Here is a 21,804-nt window from a genome sequence, read left to right on the forward strand (position 1 = left end):
AAATGAACATGTTTTGTGGGTCCCACTGTTTGTATTGACCTTTTGTGACAATTTGAATCTGAAATGCCCCCCAAAAGCCCATGTGTTAAAAGGCTTGGTCTCCAGACTGTAGCATTATCAAGTGGTGGTGAAAACTTTAAGAGGTGGGGCCTGGTGGGAGATCTTAGGTCACTGCCATGGCAGGTATTGTGGAATCTCAGTCAATTCCTTTCCCTTTTCACATTCTGGTCATCAGGTGAGCAGTTTTGCTCCACTAGTCACTCCCTGCCAGGATGCAATTCATCACCACAGACCCAAAAGTAGCAAGGCAAATCAATCATGAACCGAAACTGCCAAAGCTGAGAGACAAAATAAACCTTTCTTTTTTGTAAGTTGATTATCTCATGGTAGTTATCATAGTAATGGAAAGCTGACTAATATATCTTTCAACCAGAGACTGTGGTACTCATCTCAGGATGGGGACTTCCTGTTGCAATCTATTTCCTTTCTTTCCACTTAGTTATATGAGTGCAGTAATTCTTTTTTAAAAAAATTCATTTTCAGAGATTATTTATTAGCATGGGAAAATGACTAAGTGAAAATTGTTTGGAAAAGCAAGAGGTAAAATGATGTATAACTTCACTGATAGTAATGCATAACATCTACATGCATTTATGTAATGATACAACAAATACTTTGATGATCATTTTTTAACATTCATATTCATATTTAAGGCTTTCTCTCTATGTGTGAGATTATTTCACATAGGCACTGTATACTTTCTTCTTCTTTTTGCAAATTGCTTTATTTTTGGATCTGGTGACTGAACTCATGCCTTGTGACGCTAAAGCATGGTTTCTACCACTGAGCTACATCCCTATTCCTTTATTCTCCTTTAAAAATAACCAATTACTCCTGTGCAGTTTCCAAAGATTCTAAGCAGATACGTGTTATAATCAAATAATATTATTACCAGAATTTTTAAAAATTTAGATTCTAAACGTGAGTGCAGTAATTCTGTATATTTAAACCAACAATCAGGAAATCATATGTCCCAGAGCTCACTGTGATTCCAAATTCTGCTGGTATTCTGGTTCTTTCTCTCTCTCTTTCTCCTATCTTTCTGATTTTACAGTTTGATTTATTTACAGAAATCAACGGAAGGCTGTGGTTGTCTCTCAAGCCCTGTATGCACTGCTCTGCTCTCATGTACATCCAAACTAGTTTATAAATTTCCTAGTTTTCTGATCTGACTTAAGAGTAGGACTCAGTTGCTGAAGCAGCAAGAATGAAATTAACTCTTCCTTTAAAAGAAATTGTGTGCTGATAAAACATCCCCACCACCAAGGGTGAAAAACACTTCACTTTCCTGCTTTAATTTCTCTAGCACCTCCAAGACGAGGAGTACCTACTTTGGTAACTTCCTAAAGACAAAGAGTGAGTGTATGTGAGGCCTAGTGTGGGTAACTGTGAGGCGGGATCAACACTACTTCCCCTTCGCAGGTATCTGACCTCAATTGTTTGGCTAAAGAAGTAACTGCTTTGGTTTCATGGAGTTATCCAGTGGGTTGTAAATCAAAGCCCTATCAGAAGTCCCTGAGATAAAATTCCTTTTATGGGCACATGCCGGATCTTGGGGTTTCAATGTAATAACTTTGGTGATGGAGGTGAATATTTGTAGGAAGAGAAAGGCACTTTGGAAATGCCTGGATAAGAGGCATTTAAGACTTTGTACCTGAAATAATCAGCTCTGCACCTTTCACCTGGTACGTCCCAATCCCAATACCTTTCTGATGATCCACTGCATCAGTCCCAGGTAGTAGAGCATGGACATCACAGTGCTGAAGAAAACCACTATTGGCAGAACCTGGTGGGGAACAGAATTAGTCATGGGTCAATGGTGACCCCTGTAGTATTACAGATTTGCTATTAGGGCTCCTCTCTGCATCCTTTCTCCATTAGAAACATCATAACAATACTGGAAATGCCTCTTGAAGTGACAACACTTTTACCAGGCAGCTTCCCTCTCTATAGACTCTTATTCTAATTTCTTTTTTTTAAATTTATTTTTATTGTAAACGATGGGATACATGTTGTTTCTCTGTTTGTACATGGAGTCAAGGCATACCATTTGTGTAATCATACATTTACGTAGGGTAATGTTGTTTGATTCATTCTGTTATTTTTCCCTCCCCCCACCTCTCCCACCCCTCTTTTCCCTCTATACAGTCCCTCCTTCCTCCATTCTTGCCCCCTCAACCCCCATTATGTGTCATCATCTGCTTATCAGTGAGATCATACATCCTTTGGTTTTTTGAGATTGACTTATCTCACTTAGCATGATATTCTCCAATTTCATCCATTTGCCTGCAAATGCCATAATTTTATTATTCTTTATGGCTGAGTAATATTCCATTGTATAAATATACCACAGTTTCTTTATCCATTCATCAATTGAAGGGCATCTAGGTTGGTTCCACAATCTAGCTATTATGAATTGAACAACTATGAACATTGATGTGGCTGCATCACTATAGTATGCTGATTTTAAGTCCTTTGGGTATAGGCCAAGGAGTGGGATAGCTGGGTCAAATGGTGGTTCCATTCCAAGTCTTCTGAAGAATTTCCACACGGCTTTCCAGATTGGCTGCACTAATTTGCAACCCCACCAGCAATGTATGAGTGTATCTTTTTCCCCACATCCTCGCCAACACCTATTATTGCTTGTATTCTTGATAATCGCCATTCTAATTGGGCTGAGATGGAATCTTAGGGTAGTTTTGATTTGCATTTCTCTTATTACTAGAGAAGTTGAACATTTTTTCATATGTCTGTTGATTGCTTGTAGATCTTCTTTCTGGATAGGCTTGAATATCAAAATTATTTGACTATGTCCTTTGAAAGTTCAGGTGTTGGAGACTTAATACCCAGATTCATATGTTAATGGTACTGAAGGTGGGGCCCCCTTGATGGCAGTAGTGGCTTTATAAGAAAAGAAGAGAGATCCAAGATAGTTCACTTGCTCTGGCTTACCATCTGATACCCTCTGCCATGTTTTGATGCACCAAGAAGGAACTTTTCAATGCCAGCATGTTGGTATTGGACTGCCCTGCCTTAAATCTGTAATCTAAATAAATCTTTATTTTTTATAAATTATCCAGTTTCAGGTATTTTGTTATAACAAGAGAAAGAAGGCTAAGACAAGTATATTTCATAGAAAATGTGACCTCCCCCTCTTCTAGGATGAGGTTTTCTTAGAGAAAAAATACAATTTGGGGGGAATTTGTGATAGTTAGATCCACAAACTGAAGGCCACTGGCAAATATTCTCATTGTCCCGATTCTAAAAAGATGTGAGTTTCACCACTAATTAGCAGAGTAACCTGGGTCAAGATGAATTGTGAGGCATTTCAGATCCTTATTTGTAGCAGCTGTGAGGTTCAGGCCAAGCATGACTGGTGCTTGCACACAGTGCCTCCCATGCACTTATTCTTTTAGCTTTAAAAATAATTATTATTTAGCCTATAGATTTTTGAATCACTAAAGTAACTATATTTTGAAGACCAGCTTAGTCCTGTGTTAAAGAAGGATGTAATTGGCTAGATCCTATTTCTCTGTTGCTCTTTTGGAACCTGCAGCCTGTGTTTTTACAGGGAACAGTTTCCACCTGCATAGACCACATGGCTGTGGGCTAGAGGCTCAGCCCCACTTACCTCAACAATTCCCCACTGTTCCCCCAGCTAAATGGCCAATAAGCTGCCACCAGAGACACAGAACGACCAAGGACGATTTGTACGAGATCTAATTTAGAAAAATCTATTAATAATATATACTAAAAGACATTTTGTGCCAGTATTCAGAGTTCACTGAGCCTCTGACTAACTTTAATTGGTAGGTAGAACTTTCCTAAAAGACTGAAGGAGTTAAAGGGGCTCATCCAGGGATTCTGCGTTGAAAGGAAAGCAGAAAGGCCACTGCCCTGGGGCAAGAGAGGAACAGACAGGTCTGAAGATGCCCTTGCTGTCTGCCTAACAAGTTACTCCTTCTTGTGGTTTTATTCTTTTTCCAATTCTCAGTTCAGTTTACGATATAAGCATATTTCTATCTCACTCTATAAATGCTTGACCTTTCTCAGATAAGGCTTAGTTATCTCAGCACTGAAGTATCAGGTCAGCAGTTTTAGGAAAGATTCAGGCCTTGATCTGATCATTGTACATTGTATACATGTGTTAAAATGTCACTCTGTACCCACGAATATGGACAATTATTATGTGTCAATAAAAAATAAAAAGTAGCGAGTTGGCACATTACTGTAATCCCAGTGGCTCAGGAGGCTGAGACAGGAGGATTGGGAATTCGAAGCCAGCCCCAGCAAAAGCAAGGTACTAAGCAACTCAGTGAGACCCTGTCTCTAAATTAAATACAAAATAGGGCTGAGGATGTGGCTCAATGACTGAGTGCCCCTGAGTTCGATCCCTGGTACACCACCCCCCCGCAAAAAAAAAACCCAAACACAAACTATTTTAAAATAAAGATCCAGTGCTGGTGTAGTGGCACATACCTGTTATCCCAGCTGCTTGGGAGGCTGAGGCAGGAGGATCACAAGTTCAAAGTCAGCCTCAGCAATTTAGTAAAGCCCTAAGTAACTTAGTGAGACCCTATCTTAAAATAAAAATGAAAAAGGCTGGGGATGTATCTCAGTGGTTAAGTGGTTAAGCACCCCTGGGCTCAATCCCTGGTACCAAAAAAAAACAAAAAAAAATCCAGCATAAAAATTTGCCTAACCAAAGCTAGGGTGATTTAGAGGAAAATTTGGAAAATTTGGAGTCTCTAAGGGAGAAAATGTATGAACATTAACACCACAAAAAAAAAAAAAAAAAAAAAAAAAAAAAAAGCTAGAGAAAAATCCAAATATACCTTTCTGACTTAATATTTGCAGGGACTTGCCAGAAGAGAGTGAGCTTTCTGGTGCTTGTGGGAACCCCAAGAGGGAATTGACTGTGCCTGTGCAGAGACCAGTTGATTAGCAGAAGGCCCATCCCCCAGGATTGCTTTGGCAAAGGCTGTACAGAAGGAAAGATGAGAAGGGTGTAGCATGAGGATGACTCTGGAAGAACATGGGTTAATGTGCTTGAGCAGCTGTCCCAGTCTCCCTGGGCCTGAGGACTTTCCCAATGCAGAGCTGTTACCTGGAAGCCATTGGGGGCCACATGCCCATTCATTGCTGGGTGCATGAAGTTCTTTCTCCTGAAGTCCCAGATACTATCACCCCATAGGATTTTTCATAACTACCTCAGACAAGACTCCCCCCTCTCAATATTTGGATATTTGTGACCTCCTCTAGATGTTTCTCTTAACATTATACAGAAGTGACGTGGTGAAATGTGTGCAGGCCACTAACTTCAGATCACACGGGAAATGCAAAAGGCTGGTAATGTGTTGTATATCTACAAGAAGCCCAGCAATTATATACCTGGTGTTTGGTCATTTAGGTTCTATCTGAGCATCTACAAAGATTGAGTATCTACTGACAAGACAGCGACTTCATGGGAAAAGTTCGGATTTACCTTAAATGCAAAGAAGTGGTCTGTGTATTTTTCACCAAAGACAAATACAGCACCAGCATCAGTGTAACCCAGAAAAGTCTGATTTGAGAAAGAAAAAGAGATTATTAAAAGCACTGAAGAGGTGGTTACAAGCCACAGGAGCACTAGGCTCTGCAGAGGATGAAGACCCAATAAACTTGTTGGAAAACTAATGTTCTCAGCTTTGCCCAATGAATGGTAAGGAACTGTATTTTTGAATTATACCTGCATACGGATTTTTTATCATGCCTGACTCCAGGATGTTAAGAATGAGCTGAGTGTAGTAATTCGATCCAGCAAGCCAGAGATAATACATGGATGCCACTAGTTAACGCTGGATGCAAAGGAAGCTCACTTCTGTATGGGGACCAGTTTATAAGTTGACATCCCTTTGGGCAGGATGATGTGGGCAACCGGGATAGGTAAGGACAGCAGTAATCAAAATAAACTAGACAGATTAATGTATTCTACACAAACAGGTATTTGTCTGATTCATGCTATGGAATTAAAATTTGGGTCAAATACTGTAGACTTATAAACCTATTTCTGACATGCCTTGAGGATTACATCCAAATGTTAAAAGCATCTTAAAAGCAAAGTGTTCTTTTGAAACACTTACCTGCACTTGTTTGCCCAACCAATCGAAAGCAACAAATCCAGGATTAGTCCTTAGAATTAAGAGCCCAAGAAGAAATTGTAACCCAATTCCCCAAAAGACAGGTCTCCAGTACACCTATGCAGAATGACAGAGATATTATCTTATTAGAAAATTAATTCTGGCTTTAGAATAAACATCAAAAGAATCACTGATTGCTTGAAAGGATCCTCAGGTGTGGCTTGTGGCCCACCTTCTTTGGGAGGCCTGAGGAGTCATAACAGAGGGACTTTTGTTAGAACCATACGTTCAAAAGCTCAGAATTGCATTTCCTCTTCCTAAACCTGGGTTTGAAGTCTTCAGTGCTGATAAATAACCACTAAGTTCTGATAAGTAACTTAGACACAAAGAATAGTCTAAGAAGTGTCATTAAAGGAAGAAGGACCTGACTGTCCTAGTCTTACTATAAGTATTCAACAAATATAATTACTTCTGCCTGGAAAATGGAAAGGCAGAACAGTGTGTCTGAGGCTTGTTGATCTGACAATTTTATAAGTGAATTAAATGAAATGCTGTCCTGTTGAGGGACTCTTGTTTCACTATAAAGGGAACCAATGCAGATCCAGGATGTGCAGCAGAAACGGACAATCATCTGTTTTCATTTTTGGTGCAGAAATGAGTCCTGAAAAGACCTATTGGAGCAAAGGCCAAGAAAGTGGAGCTGTTTACCCAAACAGGGCAAGTCATTTGGATCATATCAGGTGAACTTGGTCCCTGATTAATACTTTTTCCTTGGGTCAAGCTTTTAGTCAGAAAAGTCTTCCAGGGCTTGCCATTATGATTCATACGTGAGAGCTTCTAGGTCTCAGAATTCTTGCCCATTTCATGAGTTATAGGCTGACAGACAAAGATGAGAATTGGATTCAATGGGGAAAAAAACTATATAAGGACAAATTTTTTTGGAGTAGAAAAGCCTGAATTGCAAATGGAACTTTGATAAAGTGCAGGATCAAGTGCAGAATATTAAGTAATTTGTAGTCTGGGAAAAATGAGATCAAAATGAATGTGTTTTTCTCTGTATATGTGTTCGATAGGCGCAGGGGGTACATGAGTAGAAATTGGATTAGACGGGGAAAGAATGTCTTACTGGCTATGTAACTGGAAATTACTGAGAACGGAATGAAATAGTAACAGACAGTACTTTGAAAGTTCCAGAAGAAGAATAACTTAGCCACTTAAATCACAGCAAGTTAAGAAAAATATCGAAGAGTTAAATTCTTTTATGATCTTTTCTTGAGCAATTTTCACATGGGGAGGGGAAGCAAAAAAAAAAAGTTCAATCAATTTCATACTTACTCTGGTTGGGTGCTTGGAAAACAGAAATAACAGGATAATATACATTATGAGTCCACCAAAGGATACCAACTGCTGTTGACCCAATTTGGCAGTGTCGAGGATCAGCCAGAAAATAACCCCTAGGATCAATAAGCTCCAAATCACCCTAAGAGAACAGAAGGGAGGCATTGGAATCATTCATTGTGCTAACTTGAGGCTTAAACAAAATTAAAAAATGCAGGCAGGAGTAACATACCCTGGCACCAGGAAGCTATGCTTTCACATACTGCAACAGACTCTTTTTGGTTGTGGCTATAATGGCAAATAGCCAAAAAATTAAGCAATGTGTTCTCATTCTGCAACTCAGACCCTTCACCAGCTCACAGATACACAAAGGTATCAGAGAGGAGAAAGGATGTTTGGAGAGGAAGCTCTGACTATTTCTTCAAGACAGCTATCTGGAATTTCCACCTTGTCTTTGGGGATGGGTAAGATGTTACCTTTGTCCCTTTAAAGGAGAATTTGAAGAGTGTCCTCTGCAGTTGGGAGGCCTCAACAGAGCTAAATTGGATGCTGGGCTGGGTTGTGACTCCTTGGGGAGTCTAGTGGGCATGACAAGCTGACTCACTGTTTTGATGGCAGAACCAGAAAGGCTGCTTGCTGTATTGAGATGCACAATCCTGATTTATTAGGCCAAGGATGTATGAAGTTTCCTGTTAGAACACTTGTGCGTCTCCATGGAGAGAGAGATCCTGGGAACCACCCAGCAGGGCCCCCTGTAGGGAGAGGAGATCCTACAGAGAAAAGCTGAGGGAAAAGCCTACAGGGGTCACTGCAGGACTTGGGTCCTATAGGGAAGAGTGGGTTTTCGCTATTCATGAGGCCCTTCCTCCAAGGAGGAGAGTCTGCTGCGCAGAGCAGGAACTGTCTGAGTCGGAACTGTCTTGGCCTTGATCCCTAGATTTGAGGTTGGTAGAGAAGCAGAAAACAAGAGAAATGTAAGCTAAATGAAAGATGAAAGATGGTATCTTGGTTGAGTTCCTAGTTTTCATTACTGTATGGGCTGGGACAGCTTCATATTAAAAGTATGTCTGTGACCACAGGATTATTAACTAAGAGTTAAGGGTCATGGGGTTTTGGCATTTTAATACAAAATATGAGATAGATAGCTCCTACTGAATGAAATGGAAAGGATGATGGATGAAAAAAATTGTTGTATTTTGGTTACAATCTGTGGGTCATGATTTTAACTTGTTGGCTAGAAAAAAAGTCAGAAGCTAGTTGTCCTTGATATCAAGGCAAATTTTAAAACCCTAGTTTTTATGGAGCAAAAGATAATGAAAGAAATGAGAGGAAATGAAAGCCTAATTGAAAAATTATTGGAAGGGTAATAAGGAAATGTAAATAAAGAGATACCAGTTGACCTAAATTAACCAGAAATAGATTAAAAAAAAAAAAAGGTTTATGCTCATCACGACATTTACAATAGCAAAAAATTGCTGGGCATAGTAGTGCATGCCTGTAATTCCAAGTTTGATCACTAAGCCTTGGCAACTTAGTGAGACTCTGACTTAAAATAATAAAAAATTAAAAGGTCTGGGGATGGAACTCTGTGATAGAGCACCAGAGCACCCCTTGGGTTCAACCCCCAGTACCACACACACACACACACACATACACACACACACACAAAAGATAAAAAGCAAAAATTATAAATAAAATAAATGCTCAACCATAGAGGGAACTAAAAAATAATCAAGATTGAATATATTTTGTAAATAAGATAAATAAGTTGTATGAGGGATATGTATAACTTGTGGGGCTGGGTCTTTAGCTCAGTGTGTACAAAGCCCTGAGTTCCATCCCCAGTGCCACAAAAGCAAACAAGCAAACAAACATCACTGCCCCACCCCCGCACCAAAAAAAAAAAAAAAAAAAACTTGCATAAGAAAATGATGTTGGCCAGGGGTGCAGCTCAGTGGTAGAGCACCTGCCTATTATGTACAAGATCCTGGCTTGATTCTCAATACTGCAAAAAACAAAACAAAACAAACAAAAACCTATCTTCATCATTTTGTATTTACAAACCAATTCTTTTTTTTTTTTATTATTGTAAACAAATGGGATACATGTTGTTTCTCTATTTGTACATGGAGTCAAGGCATACCATTTGTGTAATCATAAATTTACATAGGGCAATGTTGTTTGATTCATTCTGTTATTTTTTTTCCCTTTCCCCCCACTCCTCCCACCCCTCTTTTCCCTCTATGCAGTCCTTCCTTCCTCCATTCTTACCACCCTCCTTATCCCTAACCCTAAACCTAACCCTAACCCTAACGCTAACCCCTCCCACCCTCCATTATATGTCCTCATCCGCTTATCAGCGAGATCATTCGTCCTTTAGTTTTTTGAGACTGACTTATCTCACTTAGCATGATATTCTCCAATTTCATCCATTTGCCTGTAAATCCATTTGCATTTACAAACCAATTCTTTAAACAGGTACTGAGATTAGATGAACTTTCGTGCTGCTATTCCCTGACCTGTGCCAGGATAGGACTTACTGATTGATCGTGAGGCCATTCTATTGACGATTTCTAAGGAGACCTAAAGTCACTGGTGCAATGACTAAAAACCACACTGTCTTATACTCTGAACTGCTTTTTGATATGTAGGTATCCCTCTAATGCAGCACCTGGAAGGTTATTAAATTAATGTCTTTGGGACAACATTTTATCATTCAGTAGCACTTGAAATTAAGGCTACTGATTGTAGGGAGGCTTGAACACATTTCAAATGAGTCATCACCTCATCTAGGCCTTGATTTTCTATTTGTAAAATGAAGGCATCATAATGGATTGCTCCCAAGGTTTGTTTCTAGCTTCAATATCCCATAAATGAGGAAGCAATTTTAGAATAAATGTTTGGAACTGTGTTGGAAAAGAATTATATCTCTCTCAATTGCAATAAGAGAAGCAATTGCATTTACCACTTCAGCCAGAACCAGTGGCTGTTCAGCAGGCGTCTGCCTGGGGATAGTATCTCATCAATTCGATGTTCATATTTGGCCATCAAGTGATCCCAGACAACGAAGAAGATGGCAGCCACGGTGATCACAAAAAGAGGAAGTGCTCTGTGAAAATTCAGCACACAGGCGGCAATCACCATAGCCAGGTAACCTGTCCAGGAGGCAAACACAGGCTTTGACCATCACAGCGACCAGCTAGACCACAGCCTCCAGCCTTGATCTGGCAAGGGGAGGTTTAATCAAGAACCCATTGAATGCAGGGTGCTTTGATGTGGGTACTGACTTCTCTGGGGGAGGTTATTTTTTATTTATTTATTTTTCCAAAGTGAGTCCCTACTATTCTCACCATGAAGACTAGGAGGAATGTAGCAGGGGCTCCCTCTTCCCCTTTGCCCTTCCACCACTCCGTAATCCTTTTGCTAAAGAGAAGTTCATGAATTCCTTCCCTCTCATCAAAATCCCTAGTGCCCAGAAACTAAGAAAGATAAGAGCCTTGAGGACTAGGCCTTCTAGTTTCTTTCGGGCTGACTTTGAATAAAACTTCTTTCTTTCTGCCAACACTCATCTTTCCAATATTAATACCCAGTGGAGTGCAGCCTGGATACGTAATTCTGGTTACAGAAAGGGTATTATTTATTTTCTTATGGGCTTTAATTCTTGAATCCTGATGTTTGACTATTTAGCCTTTCTCTTTGTACTTCCCCACCCCAGCATTCAAACTCAGCAGGTGAGCTACTATCAGAAAAGAGCCAAGTATTAAAGCAACACCTGACAAAGAGGTATTGATTTTTCAGGTTCGCAGTTTAGATTTGGCCTAAGCTTGAACAGGAAAATAGACCCACCAATAATCTCTAAGTGCTACAAAATCTCTAAGGAAAAGGGTGGGAGCAATGACTAGAGCCATAGGGGCTCTTAAAGAGCAGAGTCTCAGATGAGAATAAGATCCCTGTTCCTAAAGATCAGCAAACTACTGTCTGCCAGTCTGCTCCTTGTTTTTGTAGATGGCAAGTACAAGTGCATTTGTTTACTTGTAGCTGTAGTTTATAAATAAAGTTTTATTGAAACACAGTCATGTTTATTTGTTTAAATATTATCTGGCTGTTTTTTTTTTTTTTTTAACCACAATGGCAGAGTTGCATTGTTTTGGTAGTATGCATACTATCTTACCAAGTCTAAAATACTATGTGGTGTAGGGAAAGATTACCAACTCTGCTGTTTCCTGTTTCAGTTGAGAACTAGCAAAACCTGTGACATTGGTGGTACAGCAGTCTTGGATTAATGTCTGTGGTCTTGAGAGGAAGCATTTATGTTTTGTAGATAGGGTGTTCTTATTTATTTATTGGTACTTGGGATTGAACCTACGGTGCTCTACTGTTGAGCTAAAACACAGCACTTTTACTTTTTAATTTGAGTCAGGGTCTTGCTAAGTTGCCCAGGCTGGCTCTGCCTGACCTTGTGATCTTCCTTCTTTAAAATGGGCTGTGGAGGCTTTGCCTTGGAAGGAATAAAAGCAGGAGATATTGTGATCCTGACTTCAGGCAAAAGGAGTGGGTTAGATGGCCCTAGATTCTTCAACCCGTATTCACATCCTGAAATTAGGTTTTTGCTTTGTGACGATCACCATGTCTACCAGTTAACCAAGTCTTTTCAATTTGCATTAATCAATGCACCTCTCCAAATTCATATCACAATGACAAAGTCTGCGTGAGCCCCCAGAGTAGGGTAGGCGTTGAGGTTTGAATGTTTTCCCTAAAGTTAACAGTATTGGAAACTTAATGCACAAATTCATATGTTAACAGAGTTTGGAGATGGGCCTTGGGAAATAATTAGGATTAGATGAAGTCATGAGGGTGCCCCCCGCCATGTGACATTAGTGGTTTTATAAAAAGAAGAACAGAGAACCAGGCTAGCATGCTTACTATGTCTCAAATTGTGATGCCCTCTGCCATGTTATGATACACCAAGAAGGTCCTCACCAATGTTAGCACCTTGACATTGGACTTCCAAGCCTCAGGAACTAAATATACCTCTATTCTTTTTAAGCTACCTAGTCTATGGTATTTAGTTATAGCAACAGAAAATGGACTAAGACAGTAGATGATTCAAAAAATCACCTGCTGGCCTTATAAATGAGTCAAGGAAACAATGTGTATAGGCTCCCCCTATTGAGACCCAAGACTCAGGGGCTTCTTTATGTACTTTTCTACTTCTCTGGATGATTCAGTGAGGTCCAGGGAAAAAGGAAAGGGAAGGCTTATTTTCTTTCCACAGAAAACTAATAGTTGGAGGATTCCTGAAAAAAAAAAAAAAAGAAAAAGAAAAAGAAAAAAGAAAGACAACGGTATTCCTATTGCTTTTTGGTATTTACCAGCCAATAAAATGCCCCAAATCATGTACCGAAGAGTGGTTTTGTGTTTTCTACAAAAATCACGAACTGTATCATACTTCCTTTCCAAATACCTGGAACACAAAAGCAAAAGGCAGGTAGAAGTAAACACTCCAAACATGAAATACACTGTGATGCTAAGGCTAGATTAGGCTTTGTATAGCAAGCAAGGAAACAACGAACATTCACGAGGCATATGTCTTACAAAATGGAAATGGGAAATTCATTTCATTTGAGACTAAAATCAACCATGACTTGGATTAACCTTCACAGAATTGGGTGTGCCAAACCCCCAGGAATTAGATGCAGACAATATGTTCCTGGGAACAGAGCAGGGAAGATGAATAATGAACTAAAAACTGAAATACCCCATCTTTCACCACATAATCATTGCCATTACAGTAACGTATATTCATGAGCATTCTGTGCATCCTAATCTTGCACCAAAGACAGCTTAGTAATAAATCATTTGTAAATAATAGTGGCACAATTTTTTTTAAAGCTTCATGTAATGGTTGTACCCTTTTTTGCAAAAAGTGTTCACATAAAATCTGAAGATTATGTGGCAAAATATGGTAAACCACAAGAGTGCTTCTCAATAGGAAGTATCAGAGTAGATCACAGTCGTAATGACAGATATTACTGCATGTCATTCTCATTGTTATGTATGTGTGAATATGAGTACTGAGAGTTAGAAATGCTCTAGAAGATCTTGGGTGAATAAAGGTGTAATAAAGACCACATTTTTCAAGATCTAATTTAGGAAAAGCTAATAACGCATTACTCTCAGTTGTGGATATGGTGTTTTAAAAAAAAGTAGCAGTGACAGAGAGTGAAATTTAATAGGGTACATCTGTCTGTTATAGGTTGACTTGATTTTTTAAATGCAGGGGATGTGTGTTGTTCCTTATAGTAACCTGACTCCACAGAGCAGAGTGGATAGAGAGAGACACTTGGATTATTTGGTTATCTAGGTTGAACAATTTCCAAATGCCTGGTGGTTGTTTCAGTATCATTAACATTAGTGAAACCTGAGTATGTCTGACCACTTGAGAATTTCTCAGTCCTTCTTGGGTCAAAAACTAATAAAGTAAAATAAAGGATGAAATTCAGTTCAGTTTCTAGTGGTAAATATTCTTGACAGTTTATATGTGATGAGACCTCCCAACCCTAATTCTGACTGACTCCGGAGATACCTTCTTATATATAAAAATCATATTCCTCAAACCTGGCAAGGTGACACATCCCTGTAATTCCAGCAACTCAGGAGACTGAGGCAGGAGGATCATAAGTTTGAGGTCAGCCTTAGCAACTTATCAGGACCCTCAGCAACTCAGTGAGATACAAAAAGGGCTGACCTAGGTGCCCCTAGGTTCAATCCCCAGTACAGGAAAAAAACAACAACAATAACAACAACAAAAAAATCCCCTCAGAGATGTAGAATTTTAAATCAAATTTATGGGGAATTTCCAAAATGAATAAATAATGCAGTGTTATAATAAGAGTATCAGACAATCTTGGACCAGGTATCAAAAGCTGAAATTCCAAGTTAGTTATGTTCTCCCTGGCTGATTAATCTTGGGTAGTTTACTTCTCTGAGCTTTGTTTTCCTGGTCCAAAAATTAAAGGTAATAATCTTGCCTCTCCTACATTATGGTAGGAACCTTGGGATACTATCAGGATGCTACAAGTTAAGAGCAACAGTTTATTGAGATTTCAAGTGGATTGAGTTTTGAGAAATCAATTGTTATTGATTGACATTGAGAAGATAAATTAACTACTTTTGTATAGACTGGAGCAATTAGTTGGTAATTTGCACCTTTAATTAGAAGACCATCCTGGGTGAATTTAAATCTAGAGAGTAGGTTCCCAGAACATCAGCAGTCTGAATTGACCACATCGATCATCCTAGAGCTCCATTAATTTTTCTGAAAATGGGCTTGGGTGGGTGGGAATGGGAGTGGTGATAGTTTCTAATAAATCATAACAAATGTTAAAATTTAGAAGGGGTTAAAACGAAGGGAATCATACAAATAGGAGCCAGGCATGATTATTTCTTTGGTTTAAATGCTGTACCCTTTCTGATGTGTGTCTTGGTCATCCTCCATGTCTTCTTCTTTGTTTCTTAGAGAATCCCGCTCAATGGTGACCAGTTCTTCACCCTGGAAATCAAACATTACAGCTGACATGGAATAATAAGAATACTAGGCATTATGGACCGTGGTCTCCGTTGCTCAGAATTGTGACAAAGAATTTTCAATAGGTCTTTTTAAATTGTTATGCAAGAAAATGGCTCCTATTATCCACTGCATAGACATTTTTTCCTCTTATAATCATGAGAAATTCAGGATCATATTTATGTCTCCCTTTCCTCCCGAAGTAGCCATCGGCATTACTTCCTTAAGGGAACAGGCTCATATTTCTGCTTTTTCTCCCATCTCTACTTTAATTATTCAACACCAGTTCTGTTTCCAGGCAAGTGTTAAATGAAGTTTAATATCAGAGGTTCCATAAATCTCCCTTCATACTATACCAGCTCCAGTTTCCAAAGAACTGAGTTCAAAACTGGTTTTATTTTCCTGGCATCCCACTGCTTGGTCTGCAGATGTGAATACAAGCTGAGCATCTTCAAGAACTGACAAACCAACATTCCCTTGGGAAATAACATCCTATCATCCTTCTATCATATTTCCCATTCCCAACTAGATCTTGCTCTGATTAATTAAGTGCAGTATATACTTGAGCCATCTTTCATGGACACTCTTTCTAGGTACAGTGTGAGCTCTCAAATATCCAGGAACCAGCTTATTCCCAGGAAGCCAGAGAGGGTTTCTTCTCTTCCTCTATTCTGCAATAATGTCTCATCTGATAGGTCTGGCTGTTGTAACCAACAGCAGTGGAAGCTGCGGGTGGTGGGCATACAGATGTGGAGTGGTTTTGAACATGCACCAAGGGGTGTACCACGTCAAATTTCAGATTTTGTTTTCTGTCATAACCATTGTGGCCTCTGATTCTCTGTATTTTAATGATATTATAGAGATAAATTATTAGTGTGCCTCTGAGCAGACAGGATCCTCAAAGATTAGATAACCCTGCTGGGTGAGGTGGTGCAAACCTATAATCCCAGTGACCCTGGAGGCTAGTGCAGGATCACAAGTTCAAGGCAGGCTTGTCTTAAAATTTTAAAAATAAACAATATATAAATAAACAAGGGATGAGGCTGTAGCTCAGGAGTAGAGTACCCCTGGGTTCAGTCCCTAGTACCACACATACACAAACACACACACACACAAAAAAAAAAAAAAAAAAAAAAGAAAGAAAGAAAAAGGTTCTTTAGTCTTCTAAAGTCAAACTCTATTAAACTTCTGATTCAGATTACCTCCATTTTCTGGGATGGACCCCAGAAACTAGGAAGGAGAGAACAAAAGCAGAAGAAAGACCAGCTGAGTTCATGCTGAAGATGCTAAGAATAGGGGTAGAGATGATTTTTTAAATTATTTGAAAAAATTTGTTCTAATTAGTTGTACATGACAGTAGAATGCATTTATACATTTTGATAGATCATACATAAATGGAGTGTAATTTCTCATTTTTCCTGATTGTACGTATTGTAGGATCACATTGGTCATACAGTCGTATATGTAGAGAGGATTCTTACTCCTTTATTTCCTTCTAAGATCTAGCTTCACCAATACTCAAAGTTTGGTTTACAATGTTAGATGCTCATTATTTTCTTGCAGTGAAAGTGTCCCAAGTTACCCACTCTTTATGGAAAGCCCAGCATTACTATTGTTTTCCTTTTTTCAATACTTTCTTATCTTTTAAAGACACAATACCAAAACTTCCTTGACTCTCACAATCATGGGACATATGACCCCCACCTTCCCATCCCTGTCTGGCCTCTGGGAAGAGTTGCCTTTACTTTTCATGACCACTTCCTTACTTCCTGTTCATTGTGGAATCACTGTGATTATGTTTCTACTGACCAGCTTCTGCCACAGTCACCTGGGGCCTGCTTTGCAAAATCTAGTAGCTATCCCTCAGTCTTCACTTGTCTGATTATATTATTAAAATAGCTAAAAATTTTTTTTTTTTAAAGTAGACTTTTTAGAGCAGTTGGAGGTTCATGGCAAAACTGATCTGAAAGTACACACTGCCTCCAGACTATCAATATCCTGCACCAAAAGGATATATTTGTTACGACTAATGAAGCAGCATTGACACATCGTTATCACCCAAAGCCTATAGTTTACATTAAGTTCACTTTTGGTGTGGTGTGATTAACATATACCCACCATTGTAGCATTGTGCAGAATTGCTTCACTGCTCTAAAAATGCCTCTATTCATCCTTCTCTCCTCCCCAACTCCTGGAAACCATTAATCTTTTACCCTTTCCATAGTTCTGCCCTTTCTAGAATGTCTGTATTTGGAATGGTACAGTATGTAGCCATTTCAGATTGGCTTCTTTCACTCAGTAACATGCACTTAGTTCCCTCCAGTTCTCCTGATAGCTTGATAGTTTCTTTCTTTCTAGTGCTGAAAAACATTGTGTTGTCTGAATGTACCACATTTATTTATCCTTTCATCTACTGAAGGACATCTGGGCTGCTTCCAAGTTTTGGCAATTATAAATAAAGCTTCTATAAATGTCTGTGTGCAAGTTTTTATGTGGTCATAAGTAGTTTTCTTTTTTGTTGATGGAAAAATAATTAGTAATACAAACACTTTTTACAATATATTAAGTGATATACTTAGCTACCAAATGAAAGGCACAGTATAATCTCAATACAGATGACACATGAATGTGACTTTTTTTGACATAAAAATAGACTAGATTCCCAAGATGTCAGGCATTGATTTTTTTTTCTTGGATTTATCCTCTAAGTTTTATTGCTGGGGATCAAACCCAGGACCTCAAGCATGCTAGGCAAGCATTCTACCACGGAGCTGCATCCCCAGTCCTGTTACCATGGTAATGAGTCTCTCAACCATTGTTCAACTCTACCTGTTTGGTGTTTCCTTGTTCCCGGCTTTGCACAACTCGACTCCTAATTGAACTGTTTTCTGATGTGTTCTCGTTTTCAAGAAGGTCCTCATTCTAAGAAAAAGCACAGAGTACAAAAAATAAGATGTCAGCGCTTAAGCACAATGTCGTCGCGTAAATGACACCTAGAAGAATTCTGAAGGATGAGATGAGGAAAGAGTCGGTGTTCAGATGAAGCTTCTGATTTAAGAAACGGTGTCTGAATCAGGTTCAAAAGCACAGGTGATTTTGCCTTGTTTTGTTCTGATAGGAAAGATCTGTGTGTTCCAGTTTAAGGGAAAGGAAGAAGGACAAGTGCCCTCATCTAGGACAGATAATGGTCTAATGAGCAGAGCTGGACCAGGGGGCACGTTTCTACTCTCTACCACCCACATCACACAGGGTTTGAACTTACAAAGGGAAACAGGATGTAGTAAACCACAGGCCTATTCTTAGATGTTGGATTTATGAGATGCTAGTGTTTTGTGTGGTTTGGAGTCAAGGTTGGGATTAGTGAGTACAAGAAAATGCCTTCTTTTGTAAATTTTTCTTGATTTACAGAGCTAAATAAAGTCTGCTCCTTGAGGAGCTGTTTGGACCCCCCAGCTGCCACAAATACCTGACATGAAGCCCTTCGATCTTTTTCTGGGTGACTAATCTCTCTCCCATCTTGTCCCAACTTGCTAGTTTTTTGGGTAAAGCAACCAACCGATAAATGGTGTTAGGAAATGCCCTCTGCTAAAAAAAAGACCACAGTGTTTTTTAACTTTAGATCACTAGTTTCAAAGAACCTAGAAAACATCACAATTCCAACTTGTAATATGTTTTTTACTTATTGAGACACGAGACTGTATCAACATGAAAAAAGTTTACAGCTGCACATGGTTTATGCACAAAATAAACTGCCATGCTTCCTTTTTGTGTCACAGATGTTTATGTCTTTCTTTGTCCAACTCCTTGTGTTACAAAACTGGGGCCTTCTCAGGAACTCAGGCACCACAAAGAGCCCCTCTTCAAATTCCGATTCTTTCTATCAAGTCAGAAATATTTCAGACGTGTTGTTCAGAGTGACAGGAATGGGTTTATTGAAGGGATAGGAAAAGGGAAAGGGGAAACTCTCAAGGGAGAAAGTGGATCCTCTGAGAGAGGATGGGGACAATGTGCCTCCCCTGCACTCCAGTTTTATTGGGGATCCCAGAGATGTTTCCAAAGAATCCAGCACAGGTCCACCTCTTGACTTTTGACTGACAGCAGGGTGACATCAGACTTTCGAGTCCCTATTGCCATGGCAACTCTAGGTCACCTTGGCCCATGCTGGCCAGTTCTTGCAGATTTTATGGTTAGGAGGACTATCCTTATCTCCAGAGTTTCAGGATCTGGTTACAAAAGTCTCCTGGGTTTCTCCCATTGATATTCATCTTGGGCCTGCATCTCTCCTGCAGATAACAGGTAGTTTGCTAAGGAATGTGACATAGCCTGTCCATTTAGGCCAGGCAGGACTGCAGGTAAATTGCTTCTTGGAAAAGAAAGCATGCTGGGGTCAGCACAGTGGGCCCACTTAATGGAATTATTCTCTTAACCTTGTGTTCCCACCATCCTCATCTGTCTGTCCCCTAACACTTGTGTATAGCAGACACTAACACATTTTTGTTGAATTAATGAACTATGGTGGCTTTAATGTCCTGCTTCTATAGCAGTGCAATATCTTTGGTTGCCTGGCATAAAATATAGTGAAAGGAAAATATATGTAGTATGGGAAGGTGACAAAATGTTCCTAATTGCTAGAGTTGACTTATAGGTACTTAGGGCCTCATTTTCTTATTCTCCTACTTTAGCCAGCTTTCTGTTACTGTCACCAAAACATCTGACATAAACAAGTTAAAGGAGGAAAGATTTATTTTGGCACACTGTTTCAGAGATTTCAGTTGCCTCTACTGCTTTCAGCCTGAGATGAGGCAGAACATGGGGGAGGGAATGGCAGAGGGAAGCTGTCAACCCATGGCAGCCAGGACCAGAGACAGAGAGGAAGGGTCCAGGGACAAAAGATAGTCTCCAAGGGCACACCTCCCATGAACTACTTCCTCCAGTTATGCTCCACCTGCCTATAGGTACCAGTCAGTAGTGCATTCAAATTATTAATCCATCAAAATAATCCACTGATGAGGTTATAACCCTTATGATCCAACTATTTCCTAAAAGCTCCACCTTTGGACATTGCTGCACTGAGGACCAAACATTCAAAACACGAACTTTTTGGGGAAATTCCAGGTCCAAACCATAACACCTTATGGATGATTAAATTTTCTGTAATATTAAGTTAAAAAGAAAACAGCGTGAGTTGTTGGAAAAATGACACAGATCACTAAGGGGACAGTCCTTAGGGTTCCTAATTACATGTGTGACACTGTAGGTAACATCTTCCCAAGCCTCAGCTCTTTCACTCATTCGACACACTTTCTATTTGGTGTTCTTAGTCCCTTCCAGAATCCTGACATTTTCTGGCTCCCTTAGGAGCGTCAGTTTCTTGATGCTGATTTTTCCTGCCACCTGGTGGCAGTATCTGGAACTCCATTTGTGGAATGTGGATCTTGCCCTTTTAAAGTTAAAGAAGGTGGAAGGAGTATGAGCGTTGTGTTCTAAGGGGACTGAGTGGTTGCTCCTATTAGTATCTCTGGATGAATTTTTCACTGTGTAATGGGATTATTCCCTGCCCCTCAGCAGAGTTCAGGCCTTGACCTTTTTGAATTTTCAGGAGAAACAATGTCTACCAGTTGAAGATTTACAACAGAAATAATGGGGTTATTGTGGGTGTTGATTGGTGCCTGGAAAGTGAACATTAAGATACCGATATTTTTTTTCCTTCAAATCAGAGCCATGGGGACATAATAGAGGGCTTATAATGACTAGCCCTTGGGTTTTTTTTCCATCTATTTAGCAATTTAGATTACCTAGGTACCTTTGTGTTCCCCACACCTATAACAACCATGACTTCTCAGGGAAAAACCTATCACCCTACTGAATGGGGTAAGAAAGTTGTGGGAGTTGTACAACTCCAGGCGGTGTACAGCATGCCCTGTTTAATTCCTCTCGTTTTAGTTTCTAGGTGTGCTAAAGGAGGGTGGTCCTGGATTAGGTTCCCTTTTAAAGGGCAGATCCTTGTAGCCTGGAACACATTGTGTCTGGTGTTTGTTCCTCTTTGATCTTGTTCTTTTTAGGCTTCTAGAACCACTACAGATCCCCAGTGGCTATTCTAGGCAGGTGGACAGGAGTCTAAAATTTTATTTTTATTTTTGGTACTGGAGACTAAACCTGGGGTACTTTACCACTGAGCTATATCTCCAGTCTTTTTTATTTTTTTATTTTAAGGGTCTCTCTAAATTGCTGAGGCTGGCCTCAAACTTTTGATTCTCCTGTCTCAGCCTGGTGCACTGCTGGGATTATAGGCATGTATCCCTGTGCCTGGTGACAGGTGACTTTTATATTAAGCTCTTCTTTTCATTGAGTTTCTAAATCATATTATAACTCATAGAACACTGGAAATCACTAAAATTACGCCCCTCCCCCGCCCTGCAACAACCTCAGCAGTGGTATCCCCTTCCAAAGAATTTTAGCTGATACATGGATACCTAGAAAAAACTATGTTTCCAAGCTCTCCTTGAAACTAGGTTAATAGAAAGGGTGCCCTAGTGGGGCAACTCAGGGAATGTTCCCTAAGGAGCAGGTGCTCCTGGTAACATTTGTATTTTTCTCTCTTGCTGCTTGATATGTGAATGGTTCCATGCAGGCCATGGCCACAGGTCGCATCCCAGAGATGGCAGAGTGATGAGTCGTAGGAACACAGTCCCTTGAGAAGCACGCTCACACCAGCTCTGT

The 21,804-nt window shown here is 39.7% G+C and overlaps 1 protein-coding gene across 3 annotated transcripts in view; it reads right to left on the bottom strand.

Moving 5' to 3' along the window:
• Positions 1-21,804, bottom strand: part of Slc28a3 (solute carrier family 28 member 3) — a 66,314-nt gene that overhangs the window by 17,903 nt on the left and 26,607 nt on the right. For 2 of the 3 annotated variants that reach the window (XM_047524930.1, XM_047524932.1), the window contains exons 2-9: positions 17,914-18,006; positions 14,984-15,069; positions 12,890-12,981; positions 10,483-10,672; positions 7,515-7,659; positions 6,183-6,296; positions 5,546-5,623; positions 1,766-1,846 (exon numbers count right to left, since the gene is read on the bottom strand). In XM_047524930.1, coding sequence (XP_047380886.1) covers positions 1,766-1,846; positions 5,546-5,623; positions 6,183-6,296; positions 7,515-7,659; positions 10,483-10,672; positions 12,890-12,981; positions 14,984-15,069; positions 17,914-18,006 — 879 coding nt within the window. The remainder of the gene's footprint in view (positions 1-1,765; positions 1,847-5,545; positions 5,624-6,182; positions 6,297-7,514; positions 7,660-10,482; positions 10,673-12,889; positions 12,982-14,983; positions 15,070-17,913; positions 18,007-21,804) is intronic. The other variant, XM_047524933.1, reaches the window with a different exon arrangement.

The sequence above is a fragment of the Sciurus carolinensis genome, chromosome 14 (assembly GCF_902686445.1).
Source record: "Sciurus carolinensis chromosome 14, mSciCar1.2, whole genome shotgun sequence".
In the NCBI taxonomy this organism is placed as follows: domain Eukaryota; kingdom Metazoa; phylum Chordata; class Mammalia; order Rodentia; family Sciuridae; genus Sciurus; species Sciurus carolinensis.